The sequence below is a fragment of the Pyrgilauda ruficollis genome, unplaced genomic scaffold (genome assembly GCF_017590135.1).
Source record: "Pyrgilauda ruficollis isolate IOZ18807 unplaced genomic scaffold, ASM1759013v1 scaffold128, whole genome shotgun sequence".
Classification (NCBI taxonomy): Eukaryota; Metazoa; Chordata; class Aves; order Passeriformes; family Passeridae; genus Pyrgilauda; species Pyrgilauda ruficollis.
In genome coordinates this window covers 43,887-60,495 of record NW_024511210.1, presented here as the reverse complement: position 1 = coordinate 60,495, position 16,609 = coordinate 43,887, and the positions used below count along the sequence as shown (strand labels likewise).

General features: G+C 41.4%; 1 protein-coding gene across 2 annotated transcripts in view; it reads left to right on the top strand.

The window, feature by feature from the left end:
• The window catches only part of APBA1 (amyloid beta precursor protein binding family A member 1), an 86,062-nt gene extending 69,453 nt beyond the window's left edge, over positions 1-16,609 (top strand). For both annotated transcript variants that reach the window (XM_041458448.1, XM_041458447.1), the window contains 7 exons: positions 135-221; positions 808-993; positions 4,353-4,532; positions 5,317-5,529; positions 12,922-13,041; positions 13,693-13,833; positions 15,160-16,609. In XM_041458448.1, the coding sequence (XP_041314382.1) occupies positions 135-221; positions 808-993; positions 4,353-4,532; positions 5,317-5,529; positions 12,922-13,041; positions 13,693-13,833; positions 15,160-15,231 (999 nt within the window). In that variant the 3' untranslated portion in view covers positions 15,232-16,609. The remainder of the gene's footprint in view (positions 1-134; positions 222-807; positions 994-4,352; positions 4,533-5,316; positions 5,530-12,921; positions 13,042-13,692; positions 13,834-15,159) is intronic.

Sequence of the window (16,609 nt, the reverse complement as noted above, 5' to 3'; positions counted from 1 at the left end):
TGCAGTCTAATACTCTATCCTGCATTGCTGTTCTGGTGACTGTGTCTTAGTGTTCCCCTGTATGTGAGCTAGCATCATTATTAGTAAGTATGTTATCTAACGAGTTTGTTTGACTCTAAGCCATTTATTTGCAGGCTCCAGAAGGTGAATCTCAACCCATGACTGAAGTGGACCTCTTCATTTCTACACAGAGAATAAAAGTACTGAATGCAGACACACAGGTATAGATATAGACACCTTTGTTACTATTGTCGGAGTAGACTACTGGAATAGACTTTCCACATACATTAAAATTTGTCTTTAAAATGTGCTGGATCTTGTATTCCCCTCTAGGCAGAAATCCATGGTCAAGAGCCGTGTCATACAAGCAATTATTCTGGTGTGTCTGACTGTAGAAATAATTAGAATTTGTGGGTAAGATAATTGCAGTCAGCTTATGTCTTCTGAGCCATGCTGCATCAAGTATTGATTGTGCCCAGAGTAGCCCAAAATGTTTAGCTGCAGTAATTTGTTTATAGTCCTGTACACATACATGCCCAGCATATGCAGGTTCTGCAGTTGAGGTCTTGATGTCCTTTTCCACAGAAAAAAACCTGTAAAACTTTCTCTTTGTTTTATTTTTGGAAGGTGAAGCTCTTGGTTTCTATTTATATATATTTCTATTTATATATCTCCTTTCATGCATGACAGGTATTACAAACTTCACCTAGCAGAGGTCTTACAGCTATTTGTGTGTTTTGATAATACTAGATGTGCAATAAGAACTTAGTTGAAGCAGCTGCTTATGTTGGTTTTCTTATTCCCCAGGAGACCATGATGGATCATCCCCTGCGGACCATTTCTTACATTGCTGATATAGGAAATATAGTTGTTTTGATGGCTCGTAGACGAATGCCACGCTCTAACTCCCAGGATAATGTGGAAGCATCTCACCCCTCTCAAGATGGAAAGAGGCAGTACAAAATGATTTGCCATGTCTTTGAGTCTGAGGATGTAAGCAATTACATTGTCTTGTAGTTTTCTAGGAGTGGAAAAGTAAGCACTTTTTTTATAAGCCCAAAGTCCATTGTGAGTGGTCCTGTTTGCTTTTTAACTGCACCCAGTATTTCATCTAAGCAGAGGAACTTGCCTGCCACTTATATGTTTGGACATGGCATGTCATGGAAGTTGGTGTTTATAGAAATGCTTACTTTTTTATAGCTTCTTTAGTGCCTTCCAGTAACAGTGATAGGAGGGTCCAGTTGCTACAGTTTACAAATACCGGCTCAAATTTTGCATAAGAGAGGGAAAGTCTATCAGAGGTGCCTATTTTCATTGGGAAATTGTAATCCCAAGTCTTGCATTGAGGATCAGTCATTGACGCATACCAGAAAGGTGATTTTTTATTTTTCGGGTGGTTGGTGTAGGGGCTGTAGTTCCTGTCATCTTATCAAAAAGCCAGCAAAGAAAGTTTGTGATTTCAGCAATCCCAAAATATGCTGAATAGAGATACAAATTATTAGATTTTAATATATGGCACAGTTAAGGTACTTTACACAAGACTAAGTTGCCTTACACAGGACTTGATGTCCTGTCTTCACAATCACTGTGTGTAAATTGCTGATTTTATGTACTTCTTAAAAGTAACTTTCAGTTACTGGAAAGTAAAATCAAACATACTAGATTGAAGTGGTTAGATATGTAGTTTTTTAGGATCATAGTCAAGTTAGTCCTAATAATCTGGGAAACTAACATACTCAAGAGAAGTAAGTGAATATACCAGTTTCTTCCATGTCTTCCAAACTACAGTGAACAGCAAGGACTTTGAGATGGGAAGGTTTTCTTGAATAAGGAGCTGATTTTATGAATGATTTTATGTAATCTGTTCTAAACCTGTGTCTGAATAGATTATCTGATAGCACATGAATGTATATACATGACCCACTGCTGAAGTTAAAAAGTAAGGACGAGCAATGATAAAAGTAATCCTGGACTAAAATTGACAGAGTATAAAAATTCTGGATTATTTCCACAAAATAATATGTAAACCTGTTTTGCAAAGCCTTTTAAGAATCTGGTGTGAAATACAGTAGCCAATGTATTTTTTGCTTAATAACATTTGATATGCTACCCACTTTGAGGCTGCTGTTCCTGTGTTTCTAGTCACAAGTTTGAACACTGTTTGCTCTTTTACTGGCCAATTGAAAAAGCAGAAACCAAACTGTCAGGTGCCAGAGTCTGGGACTTATTTGCCTTCACCATGGGGTGGTCTGACGCTTTGCATGATCCATACTTCCCGGATCTGTTTCCTAGGCTGTTGTTAATACTTTGGCTAGCTAAAATTTGAGCTTCTAAATCTAAGGTTTGTTTGGGTCAGCCTGTATTTGTGTCATGTGTGATCCTTTCTATGCTTGTAAATCCAACTGGCTTGTAAAATGCCTGTAGATCCAATAAAAGCATTGCTCATTGATGGGGAAAATATACTGAGAAAATGCAGTTTGTATCAACTCTCCTTAGTCATGGTGTATAGCTCACAGGTAACTTGCCAAATTTATCTCAAATACTGAAGTGACTAACAGTCAGAATGGAAGGATTGTAGCACCTTGTTAGCAGCAATGAAATGGCAGCTTCAGAGATTTTGTACCACCAGTGAAGTCATATGGCCTGTTTATATTATAAAACTTGTCTTTTCTTCTTCTGGGACAGCTGGGTACTTGGCACAATCTATACAGTAAGTGAAACAGAAGCTGTAAGCCTGTGAGTGGGTGTTGGTCAGAACATGTCTCTGCTTGGATGAGTCTGTGTCTAAGGAGGACAGCGCCAGATTTTCAACTATTTAGAGGTGTACCTTTAAATGAGTTGAACTGATGGTTACTGATGTCTCCAAATGCCAGGTGTCTAAGTGGGAGCTGGTCTCTTCTTGGAGTGAAGACGCATGTGTATGAATGTAAAGTCTGCACTCTTCACTTCGGTTACTGAATTATGGAGGTGCAGTTTTCCCATTTTCTTGCTGTCCTTGCTGTCAAAGTTAGGTTGATCTTAGCTTTGGTAATATACTTCCAGTCTATATATTGGTCTTTTCAGCACCAGCAATCGTGCAGTCTCATCAGCAGGTTTAGTGCTAGTCTGAGCTGTGTAAGATACAGCAACATTTTTATTTCAGTGTTGGGAACCTTTTCTTTATTAGGAATCAAACTGGACTTTAAAAATGGCCATCAGACTGTATAAAAGTACACCTGAGCAGCATTCATTCATTACCAATACCCTGCCAGGCCTCCACTGTCAGCTGTGGAGCTCTCCATTTCTCTTCCCTACTTTTGCCACAGGCAGCACTGTGTTTCAATGCACATCACAGCCACCTCCTGTGCACTGCACAGTGCTCACTGCATGAATCTCTCCACCTATACACAGCAGTGCTCTGCACCATGCTGTGCTTTGCTCTCCTGCCCATTACTTGCCTAACCATGGTTACTGTGTCAAAAATGGGCATCCCTCTGGCCTTGCTTGGGACACAGCTTTCCCCACGTCTGCCTGCTGCCCAGTTTCAGTCCCACACCTGCAGAAATAAACCAGTTCATGGTGGGAGCAATGCAGTGTAGTGAGAGGTGCATTTGGTGGCTTTGGGTGCAGACAAGATGCTGGGAAGCTGCAGGTGCAAGAGGGTGCTCACAAAGGACAGAATGAGTAGGAAAGAGGCAGAGAACTGGCAGGATTGTGTGAGTTGGAAGGAGGGAAATAAGTGTAGGGGATAGAGGCTGAAGGTAGTAGCAGGATGAAGAAGGAGATGTATACAACCATTTGCAGTTACTTTAGGGTTTGATCTGGTCACTAGTTGCTGCCTTTTTCCTTTTTTGTCTGAGGCCGAGGTAGGAGTAGTCACTATCAATGTTGTAAAAGATGGTAGGAAAAGTTGAAAATACCCTTTTAAACGTGGTTGTGTGTTTCCTAGTAGACATTTTTGTTTTCACTGCTGGCTTGACAGAGAATGACATCGCCTCTGCTGAAAGGGAGAGCCATCTGAGAGCAGCATATGTGGGAAGAATTATAGGTGCAAGCCACAGTCACTGCAGTGGCTCTACCTTCACACTTAGATTAGCAGTTCTTGCCTGTGAAAGGATGTCTTTCTCATGTTTGTAATTTATAATTGCTTACTGAGCTGGATTCATGGCAGAGCCAAAGTGTTGAGATTTTGTGGGTCTTTAAAATTAATTTGTAAGGCACAAATATTTTTTAGACTGGATTGCGGTAACTTGTAGGTTCATCAACTTGATGATCCATTTTACAGTGTGATTGTAACAGAAAGTGTCAGTGGACATGACCATCAGAATGTTTCACTTTTTTCTTTTCTTCTCCCTTTTCTGGGAACTCTACAGGCGCAGCTGATTGCACAATCCATAGGTCAAGCATTTAGTGTGGCCTACCAAGAATTTCTGAGAGCAAATGGAATCAACCCAGAAGATCTTAGCCAGAAGGAATATAGCGACTTGCTTAATACCCAGGACATGTACAATGATGATCTGATTCACTTCTCCAAATCTGAAAATTGCAAAGATGTATGTCTTTTTTTTTCCCCCCCCACAAATATGCTCTTTATCAGTTGCAGGCCTGTGTTGGCAGAAACTAAAAAAACGTTAATACTTCCTGTAAATTATCTCAGTTAATCTAGAATATCCTCCCTAATAGGACACCCTGTCATCAGTTCTCTTTCAAAGGCAAACAGTGAACCCCAAATTTATCAGCAGTCAGCTGATTAACCATCTGTTTCTGTTCTTTTTACCAAACAATTTTCATACATGTTTGAAAGCGAATTTAAATTAGATTAAATGATTAATACAATTTTAAAAATTACAGTGAACAACATAAAATTCATAGAAGCACTGGTGTTTATGAACATGATTGATTCCAGGTTTTAAATAATTGTATGTGCCAGAAGGCTTTGCAGCTTGCTTAATAAAAACAAACCACTGTGCAACTTGAATGCACAGGTAGTGTTTTTCCAGTGCAAAGTTGTAAAGTCTTGCAGTCTTTTCTTATTTAGCTTTGTCCACCGAAGCCCATGGCACCAGGGTTTCCTTCACTGGAATTTCTTCTTTTCATAAACAGAAATTGCTTCTGAGGGGTGTTCAGCACGAAGTCTGTATTGTGTGTCATTTAATGTTTGAATGCAAATGAAAGGTAGTAAAACATGTACCCTATCTTGATTGCCTTTGAATTAGGAGGGCAGGTTGCAAGTGAAGAGGGGTATATTTGTTGGCTTTGTGAATGTTCGGAGCAGGATGATATTAGTTTATGGATGTGAAAGAAACTTTTTTAAAACATTTTTTTCTTACTATACAGGTTTACATTGAAAAGCAAAAGGGAGAAATTCTAGGTGTGGTGATTGTGGAGTCTGGCTGGGGATCCATTTTGCCTACAGTTATCATAGCCAACATGATGCATGGAGGACCAGCAGAGAAGTCTGGGAAGCTGAATATAGGGGACCAGATCATGTCAATCAATGGGACCAGCTTGGTTGGTTTACCACTCTCAACATGTCAGAGCATTATAAAGGTAGGGAAAATGTTTCTGGAAGCTACACATTTAAAAATTATGAGCAAAAAGTATAAAACTGAAGTAAATTCTTACCAAATGTTTGCATAGCACTTGCCATTTCATGATCTGAAAAAATAGTGTGAATTATGCTACACCCATTTTCTGACTCCCCACAGGACCACAGAATGGGTAAGGTTGGGACCACTGGAAGTAGTCTAATCCAACCTCCCTGCTCCAGCAGGGTTGCCTAGAGCATCTTAGTCAAGCTTGTGTGTCAGTGGCTTTTGAGTATCTCCAGAGAATGGGACTCCAGAGCTTTTCTGAAAATCTGTTCCTATGCTCAGTCTCCCTCACAGGAAAGAAATTCTTCCTCATGTTCAGGTGAAACTTCCTGCATTCCAGTGTTGGCCCTTTGCCTTTCATTCTATTGCTCAGCACCACTAAAAAGAGCCTGACTGTATCCTCTTGACATCCTCCTGTCAGATACTTACATCGATGAGGTCCCCTCTCAGTTTTCTCTTCTCAGTGCTGAACAGGGCCAGCTCCCTCAGCCTTTCACAGAACTGTGGCATTTTTTAGATTAGAAAAGATCTCCAAGATCATTAAGTCCACCTGTAAACCTTTTCCTCCCAAGTGAAGTGCTCCAATACCCTAATGATAGCCCTCAACAGGACCTGCCTGCTCCAGGAGCTCCATGTCCCTGTTGTGCTGGGGAGCCCAGAACTGGACACAGCACTCCAGATGTGCCTCACCAGGGCTGAACAGAGGGACACGATCACCTCCCTTGAGCTGCTGGCAGTGCTCTTCCTGATGCACCCCTCAATAACATCAGCCTTCTTGGCTACAAGAGCACTGCTGGCTCATGGACAACTTGTGCTGGCGCCTGGGATTATTCCTCTGCAGGTGCATTTGCCCTTGTTTAATTTCAGAAGGTTCCTTTCTGCCCACCCCTCCTGCTTGTCAAGGTCCTTCTGAAGGGTTGCATAGCGCTTGGGTATCGGCCACTCCTCCCAGCTTTTGTGTCATCAGTGAGCTTGCTGAGGAGGCCTTTCATCTCTGATGGTAAGTTAAATGAGATTGGGCCCACCAGTATTGAAGTTTGGGAGACACTGCTATGCACAGGCATCCAAATAGACCTGTGCCACCGATCCCAACCCTCCAAGCTCTCATTCAGCCAGTTCTAAATCCACCTCACCACCTGCTTCCTGGGCCTGGCTATGAGGTTATCCTGAGAGACAGCATCAAAAGTCTTGATCAACTGCAGAATGACAACATCCAGTGCCATTCCAGACTGCTGTGCTATTTACTTGTGTACCAGGGCTCTGTGCACAGCTTCACAAGGGAATATTTTGTGCAGAAGGAAGATATTACCAGGTACACACTTGAAATTGTATATCACAAATGGAGGCATAGGTGCCTAATATTAACCTTACTAGCTGTCAAATACCTCTTAATATTTGGATGAAATGAAGCAAGTGCTTTTTTGTCTGTTTGTTTATACCTATTTTTAAGGCTTTAAAACTTTGGCTTAAAGACATACCCTCTGTGGCATCTTTGCCCAAGTTATTCCAAAGTGCTTCTTGTATTTGGTCCTTCTCTTCACTTGCCTAAATTAGGCATTTTAACTGGAAGAGCTTTCTTCTAGTTGTCAGAAAAGTAAGTGACAGTGAAAAGCTTGCAGGTCATTTGGAATTGAACAGTGCCTGAGGCAGCTGTAGCATATAAAGGAATAAGTATTTCAGCATCAGTGTTTAAAGAGCAGGAAAGATGCATTGCTAGAGAGTGTTTGAGAGAAAGTTCATTAGTTATTTATTAGCTATTTATTGAAATTAGTTATTTGTTGAAATGGTCCTGCCTTGCTCTGGATGTCATCACATGCAGACACATGATGTAATGCTGGTGGTACATTATACAGACATTCTTCCCCGATTTTTAGAAATGTACCTGTTAGACTTATGCATTTAGGCAACTTTTTGATAACAAGTTGTATTATGTAGCTTTTTTCTTTCACTTTGTATTTTTTTTAATTGCAAAGTAAATTACCATTTATAAGGTAAATTTGCAAAGGTAAAAAAAGTACAAAGTAATTTTTTTTTTTTTTCTTCAGGGATTATCTCTTAATACTTTAACTGAGATGTTTGTTATAAAGACTTTCCATTCAGGCTTCCCAAAATGTTAATACTGAGTTCTGATAAGTAATAGATGCATAAGTCACCGAACAAGTAATTTTAGATTCAGTGAGTAGAAATGATAGCATGTGTGACAAACTGAAAGTATGGCAAAAACGGGCTTACATTTGTGAAGAAAGGAAGAAGAAAAATCATATTTAATATCTTTGTGCCAGCATCAGCAGAACAAAATCCCCTGCAAATTTAGGCTCTTTGTGATTGCTTCCTATCCCACATCATTTTTATTTCTAAAACTGTGATAAGTTATACTTCCCTTATGCAGATGGAGATTTTGTTGTGCTCATCAGTACTTTCTCAATACAGAACCAACCAGCTTTGCTGTTTCTAGCTTCTGCAGGCCTCTCTCGTCTTCCCTGATACTTACCACAGTTTCCACAGGAACTGCCAGCCTTTTTTTCTGTCTTTCTAAAGAGACGATAATCTGTATGTTTGCAGATCTTCATAACCACACATCTGGAGTTATTCATATAGCTCTTTTGGAAACAAGTATGTATATGAATGATCTAAGTGCAGATGATTAAATGGTGTAGAAATATGCCAGATTTCAGATTTCCTTAGTATGCTGGAAGGATTCTTATGAAAAGATGATAATATTATGTGGATAAACATATGTCACAAGCGCTTCAAACAAGATAATTCAGTATTATGGATGTAATCTCTGCTCCTAATTTACCATAAACCAGTTGTAAACTGATGGAGCTTGGAAGAAGCTTTCCATGTGTTGTGGCTATTCCCTAATAGGATTATGCTACTGCTGTCTTTTTCAGAAGCATCTGGTACTGGCTACTATCAGAAGTATACTCAGGAATTAGATAAACAAAGAAAGGTCGTCAAAATACAATTTTTTTTGTTACTGAATCAGTTTACATTACCTGTCTGTATACTACTGAAGATTACCCACTTCTGCAATATATGCACTTTTTGTAAAAAAAAAGGGTTTTTCATTAGGGACCACATTATTTTTTTTTCCACAGGGAATACATGTAAGTAACTTGCACATTCATCAGGAAAGTAAGGACATGATGATATCAGATTTATTCTGGGCATGTACCCTGAGTGAATTCAGATGACTGAAGTTAGACACTTAAATTCCTCATAGAAATGGGTATTCCCATACTCTGTATGACTCCTACCTTTCAGGATTAGAACGCTGAGTCAAAAGCCCCTTAGACTTTTCCACAAACATCATGCCCACAGTGTGGTTCAGGTTGAGAAGTCCCTGTTCTCTACAGTATGTGGTGTTGTCAAGACCTGCCTGTAGAAAGTGAATGGCCCTTGAGCATGTGAGGTGCACTTCTAATTCCTCACCGGAGTAGAGGAGTCCATAGCCATGGAAGAGGTGGAGTTCAGACCTTCTTCCTCCTGAGTGTGGAGTACAGGCAGTTCCACAGCCATGAGCTTTGTCATTTTGTGGTCAGACACCCGTTCATTGTCTTGCAGCAACTTTCAAGAATGAGCTAAGCTGAGCTCAGCACTATTTGAACAACTGTTTGCACCCAGTGTTGGTTACATCCAGTGTAAGGCACTGACAAAAAAACCAGACTTCAAGGTAGTTCATCATGCCAGGATGCCAGTTTAGATACTCAAGTCACTGCTGGATCTGGAGCTCAGCTCAACAGAATCAGCAGCAGTAAACTGTATGTAGAGACTTCAGTATATTACCTTAGCTACAGTAGAAACTACTTTCCAGAATTAATCATTTGAAGTCAGCGTCTGACACCTTGATTGCAGTGAGACCTAGATTTCATAGGTTGTACCTATGAAAGGAATTCAGAAGCAGATGCTGGAACTGGCAGGTGTTTAATTAAGTGAGCTGAAAGTTGCTGTATTTTTTAGAAAGCATTTCATCCTTTATGTGGATTTTATTTGTGAACAGATTTAGGGCTTATATTTTGTGTGAATTAAGCATTTCAAAAATCTCTCTTAGCAATCTCCAAGAGCTCTGAGTACTTAAAGTTGTACAAGGGGTCAAGGTGGCATTTATTTGTGGTTTATTACATTTTTGTTTTCACAGAGCCTTATGAACACAATCTCTGGGTTTGGCAGTCACTGCTGTAACTGGTCTAGACCAACATTTTGGTTCAAAGTAGAGCAGACTTCTTAAGGCTGTGCCTACTGGGATTTAAATAACTCCAAGACTGGATACTCCACAGCCTCCCTGAGTAATATGTGTTTTACCACCCTGACAATAAAAATAAATTTTTCTCATTCAATATTCTTCTAGTAGCAAGGAGTTCATGGTGGATGTGATATAATTCAGTTGGAAGAGAGGAAGAGTACTTGGCATGTATCACGTTCTGTCTTGGGGAAGATGGTGAGTGAGTAGATAGTTTAAAGGTTAGGATAAAAGTGCAGACAGCTAAGGGTGACACTTGTGGGTGTGTGCTACAGGATGCCTCATCAAGAGGTGGATGAGCCCTTCTACAGACAGCTCAAATCAGCCTTGATGTCACAGGCCCTGGTTCTTGTGGGGGACTTAAACTATCCTGACATCTTCTGGAGAAGCTACACAGAAAAGCACAAACAATCCAGGTGGTTCCTGGAGAGCACTGGTGAGATCTTCCTGTCACAGATGGTGGAGGATCCTTCAAGAAATGGGTGTGCTGCATGACCTCATCCAGCAAACAGGAAAGAGCTTGTTGGAGGTGTGAAGACTGGGGCCAGCCTGTGAGCAAGTAAGATTGTAACCATGGTATTCAGGAGAGCTTATTTTGGCCTCTGTCGGGATGTTGACAGTATCCCATGGGAAGAGGTTCTACAGAGAAGGTTGATACTCAAGGATCACTTACTCCAAGCTCAAGAACTATGTATCCTAATGTGCAAGAAGTCAGACGAGGGGTCAAGAGACCTGCCTGGATAAATGAAGAACTCCTGTCATTACTCAAGCATAAGTAGGAGATACACAGGAGATGGAAGCAGGGTCAGGCCTCTTGGAATTCATATAGAGAGGTTGTCAGACTGAGGAGAGATGAGACAAGGAAGACCAAGGCCCATTTAGAATTAAATCTGACTGAGGATGTCAAAGAAAAGAAGAGGCTTCTTCAAGGGCTTCTTCAAATATATCAACAACAAAAGGAAAACAAAGGATAAAGTGGACCTATTACTAAATGGAGGGGGCACCCTGGTGGCAGAGGACACACAAGGCAGAGTTACTGAACAGTGCCTTTGGATTGGTGTTTGCTGTCAAGACCAACCCTCAGAAATCTCTGACCCAGGAAATGAGGGTAAAGGACTGTTGGAAGGAATATTTTCCTGTTGTCAAAGAGAATTGAGTTAGAGAACACCTAGGCAAACTCAAAATCCACACATCTATGGGCCCTGATACAATGCATCCATGAGTGCTGAGAGAGCTGGCAAACACCATAGTAAGGGTCCTGGCCGTCATCTTTGAAAGTTCATGGCACTCTGTGGACTGGAGAAAAGCAAATGTCACCCTGGTCTTCAAAAAGGGCAAGAAAAAGAACCAGAGAACTACTGTCCAGTCAGCCTCACCTTAATCCCTGGGAAAGTGATGGGACACCTTTTTCTGGAGGCCGTCTCTGTCCACATGAATGACAATAAGGTGATCAGCAGTAGTCAGCATGGATTCACTGAAGGTAAATCATGCCTCATTAAAATAATTGCCTTCTATGGAAGAACAGCTACCTGAATGGATGAGGGTAGAGCAGTGGATGTTCAGCCTTTGCAAGGTTTTTGTCTCAACATCCTTGTAGGCACACTCAGGGAGCGTGGACTGGTGGATAATAAGGTGGATACAGAATTGGCTGAATGTCAGTGACACAGGGTCAGGTTGGAGGCCTCTAGGCAGCATTGTCCTCAGGGTTCAATACTGGTGCAGTATTTTTTGAGTCAGTCATCAATGTCTTCAGTGAAGGGGCAGAGGCCTCCTCAGCAAGTTCCTTGATGACTCCAAGCTGGAAGGAGTGGCCGACACCCAAGTGTTGTGCAGCACTTCAGAGGGTCCTCAACAGGCAGGAGAGATGGGCAGAGAGGAGCCTTATGACATTCAGCAAATGCAAGATCGTGCATTGGGGAGAAACCACTCCATGCACCAGGGAGGACTGGGGGCTGACCTGCTGGGGAACTGCTCTGTGGAAAAGGACCTGGGGATCCTGGTGGATAAGTTGTCCATGAGCCAGCAGTGTGTCTGTGTGGCCAAGAAGGGCAGTGGTGTCCTGGGGTGCATCAGGAAGAGCACTGCCAGCAGCTCGAGGGAGGTGATTGTGCCCCTCTGCTCAGCCCTGGTGAGGCACATCTGGAGTGCTGTGTCCAGTTCTGGGCTCCTCAGCACAACAGGGACACGGAGCTTCTGGAATGGGTCCAGGGGAGGGGGACAAAGATGGTGAAGGGTCCAAAGCATCTGTCTTACGAGGAAAGGCTGAGGGAGTTGGGCCTGTTCAACCTCAAGAAGAGAGAACTGAGAGGCAATCTCATCAGTGTAAGTATCTGCAGGGAGGATGCCAAGAGGGTGGAGCCAGGCTCTTCTTGGTGGTGCTGAGCAGTAGGACAAGGGGCAACGGGCAGAAACTGATGCACACAAAGTTCCATGAGAACATAAAGGAATAACTAGTGTAGGTGACCATGCACTGGAACAGATTGCCCAGGGAGGCTATGGAGTGTCCCTCACTGGAGATATTCAGGAACCATCTGGACACAATTCTGTGCCATGTACTCTGAGATGACCCAGCTTGAGCAGAGAGGTTGGACCAGATGACCCACAGTGGTCCCTTCCAACTGTACCCATCTTGTGATTCTGTGAATAATGGAAACTGTGTGAGCACTGCTTATGCAAGGATGATGCAAGGGGACCTACTATTTGCTTGACAGAGTTTAGTATATTTCATTAGGGAAGCAACTGTTTGGTAACTAACTTAGCTACTTACTTAAAAGTCATTGGTCATTTGGTGAGCTGCATAGATGTGTGTTTTAATACTCATTTTATGCATGATTTCTGTTATCAAATGAAGAAACTGCCAACAGGAATCTAGTTTTCCTAAAACAGCTATTTGTGCCAGATTTTTGGCAAGAAAAATTTGATGTTTTATCACTCATCTCAATGAATATTCTGTTGCTTGTGTCTGGCATTCAGTGATCAGATTCTGGTACAATGCATACAAAGATCTATTTATTCAAGGCTGCTCCCATGTCAGCATTCTAACACCATATTATTTTTTCCATTCATGTTACATGTTTAACTCTCAGTTTGGTATTTTTTTTTCAGGGTTTGAAAAACCAGGCCCGGGTTAAACTGAACATAGTTAGATGCCCTCCAGTAACGACAGTCTTGATCAGAAGACCAGACCTCAGATATCAGTTGGGCTTCAGTGTGCAGAATGGGATCGTAAGTAGCTTCCATTGTTTCTGATCAAGCTTTAACACACATGAAACTTCCTCTCTATTTGTGGTTAAGTTTCAGTGTGAGAAGAGGGAAGCTGCTATTTTCTCCCTTACAGCAAACAGGATTTTGCATTTGGGAAATCTGAGATATAAAAGTTGTGTTAATAAGAGGTTTTGTCTTTGACTCTACTTCACAAATTTACAGTCAGAGGAATAAAAAAGTTATTTCAGCTTAAAAAACCAAAAACATGTGGAAGAGTCTGCTTTCAGCATGCTGCATCATACATGTCTTTAACCAAGCCATTGCATGATCTCAAAAGCAAAAGCGTGTTCTTGATCCTTTTTGTTGTAAGACATCTGCCTAATGAACATCATTAAATTGAGGTTCTTCATACATTCAGATTTCCAAACTACAAGACATGTAATGTACAACAGAAAGCCTTTTCTGACAGTTTGTTCTGCTCTTGGAAGAGAATATCCATTAGCTACTTGTTACTAATTTTGCTTTTACTAAATTTTGCTTTTGAGTCAGTGATTGATTGCACCTTAGAATTTGCTGTTGCAAGTCTGTGTTTAAATGTTGATTCATATATTGCAGGCAAAAAATGGGATGTTCCTTATCCAGCCCATGATAAATTTGTGCTCTCCCTTCCAGATCTGTAGCCTTATGAGAGGAGGCATAGCAGAGCGAGGAGGTGTGCGTGTTGGCCATCGGATCATTGAAATCAATGGGCAGAGCGTTGTAGCAACACCCCATGAGAAGATTGTTCACATTCTCTCAAATGCTGTTGGTGAGGTAAGAACCAGCAATGTGTCTAGGCAGTATAGCAGAGTTCATTGCTGTTACCAGTAACAACCAGTGGAAACCAGTAACAAGCAGTGTCCTTCAAGGGACTGTACTGGGACCAGCACTCTGTCTGTCATGTCTTCATCAGTGACACAGACAATGGGATTGAGTTGCACTCTCAGCAAGTTTGAAGGTGACATCAAGATCAGTGGTGCTTAAGGAAAGGGATGCCATTAGAGGGACCTAACAGGCTAGAAAAGTGGCCCATGTAACCTTTGTGAAGTTCTACAAGACCAAGTGCAAGGTTCTGCCTCTGGGTCTGGGCAGTCTCCAACATCAAGAGAGACTGGGGCTAAAGGGATTGGGAACAGCCCTGAAGAGAGGAACTTGGTGGAAGGAAAATTGGACATGAGCCAGGAATTGACACTTGAAACCCAAAAAGCCAGCTGTATCCTGGACTGCATCAAAACCAGTGTGGCTAACAGGGGGGTGATTTTCTGCTCTTGTGAGACCCCACCTGGAGTGATGTGTGCGGTTCTGGGGCCCTCAACATAAACAAATAAACCTGCTTGAGCAGATACAGATGCAGGCCATGGAAAGGGTGAGAGGGCTGGAGCACCTCCCCTGTGAGAAAAGGGTGAGAGAAGTTTGGTTGTTCAGCCTGGAGAAGGCTCCAGTGAGACCTGACAGCAGCCTTTCAATGTGTAAAGAAGGCTTCCAAGAAAAATGAAGAGAGGCTTTTACCAGGGTCTCCAGTGCAGAACAATAGGCAATGGTTTTAAACTGAAAGAGGATAGATTTAGATCAAGCGTAGGAAGAAATCCTTCACTATAAGGTTGGCGAGCCACTGGAACAGATTGCCCGGAGAAGTTGTGGATGCCTCATCCTTGGAAGTGTGTCAGGCCAGGTTGGATAGGGCTCTAAGCAACCTCTTCTAGTAAAAAACCTCCAACAGGGCAGTTTGTACTAGATGATTTTGAAAGGTCCCTTCCAATTCAAAGTTCCATAATTCTGTGGTTCTACCTCTATTGGCCCGTTGCTAATCAAATCCAAAAAGCTGAAGTGAGAGCAAGCCTGTACACCATTTCTTTCATTATTTGTCCCATACTTCTATGCTTTAGAAGAACCATACCTTGAAAATATGATGTGAACAAATTTAGATGGTTCATCAATACTAAACATATTGTTTCATAAAATCATCACCTGCAATAGTTTAATAAGGGTATGAAAACTCTCAAATTTTACCTTTTGTCCTGCCTTGTATGACCTTATCTGGGTCCTTCGTGTGAGGTATGCATTTTTAGGAAAACAATTAATTTGGCTTATTTCCTCTAGATCCATATGAAGACTATGCCAGCTGCCATGTACAGACTGTTGACTGCACAAGAGCAACCAGTTTACATCTGAAGCTGACACCTCACCACCACAGTGTGCATGGAAGATGTTTTTCCTCATTAGTGCTTGTCTCTCTAGTGGTGCATTTCTGTGTCTGTGAAGACATTTCTTTCTCTCTCTCCCCGCCATCACAGATACAAATACACTGTTGCTCTCTCCTTCATCCCTTTTTCCTCTTCTTCCCCCCATTTTCCTGCATTTTGTTAAGGGGCAAAATGTATCTGTGGAACTATTTTGGTTGTGTCTTTTTACAAGTGAAACTTCATACAGTTCCACATGCAAAACAGGAAAATAACAGCAGCACAGTTTACAGCAGTATTCACAGATGGATCTGTTTCATGCTACATAATCAGGTTTATTTCTGTGGCTGTAATTTTACAAACTGAGTAAATTAAATGTTGCTGAATGAAAAATTACTTTACCAAATAGATAGAAGTATAGGGTAAAAGGTGTTCTCTTGGATATCCTGCCTGTGACTTTGCTTCTCTTGCCCTGTTTTCTCACAGGCACCAAGCTCAGTAATAAAGGTTTGTGTCTGTGGGGAAAGTAGAATACCAAAAGGATTATTTTGCCCTCAGGAAAAATTGCCTGCTTATGAAGACTCAGTAAATGCTGCTGTTGTAAAATGAATTGTCCAAATACACACCTTTTAATTCCCCTCTGTCTTCAGTTCTTCATGATAGTAGGACTCCAAAAGATACTCCATCAATTGCTAAAACATGTTATTCTTGCATTACTTACACTAAGAAATTTGGGAGGCATTTTTTACAGCTGCCTCCCCCTCTCTGCCCCCAGGTTTCTATCTCCTAGTTTTCTTCAGCTTTGTGTTTCATAGTTCCTTCCTGATTTTAGAGGTTAAAGAAGTGGGGGGGGAAATCTTTAAATAGCCACAAGAAAAATATTGAGGGGATCTGCTGAATAGCTACACTTTTTCTAGGCTCTTAATTCTGATTTTGGTGCACATAGCCATGTGTGCCAGTGTATATAGACATTTTTAAAATTGTGCTTCCTATTTATGAAGTTTGAATATAAGAGATCTGCAGACTATTCTCAGTAATTTTGTTCTCTGAGCCAGTTTTAACATATATTTTTGTCCAAAGACCTGTCTAATTTTATTGACTTCCTGTTTAGTTCATGATATAGGTAACAGATGAAAGGATGAGGCAGGAATAAACTTATTTATTTTGTTATATAATTTAGCTTGTGATTTTTTCCCATATGTATGGCACTTACAAGAGATATGTGTGTACTATATGCACTTGTATGAAGATGATTAACTGTAGGGATGTATGAAATCTTGTATTTGATTAGCCTCTAAGTTGCATGCTAGAGACAAAAGGGGAAAAGGGGGCTGGGTTGGGTTCTTTGGTTTTTTCAAGAGGGTTCAAAA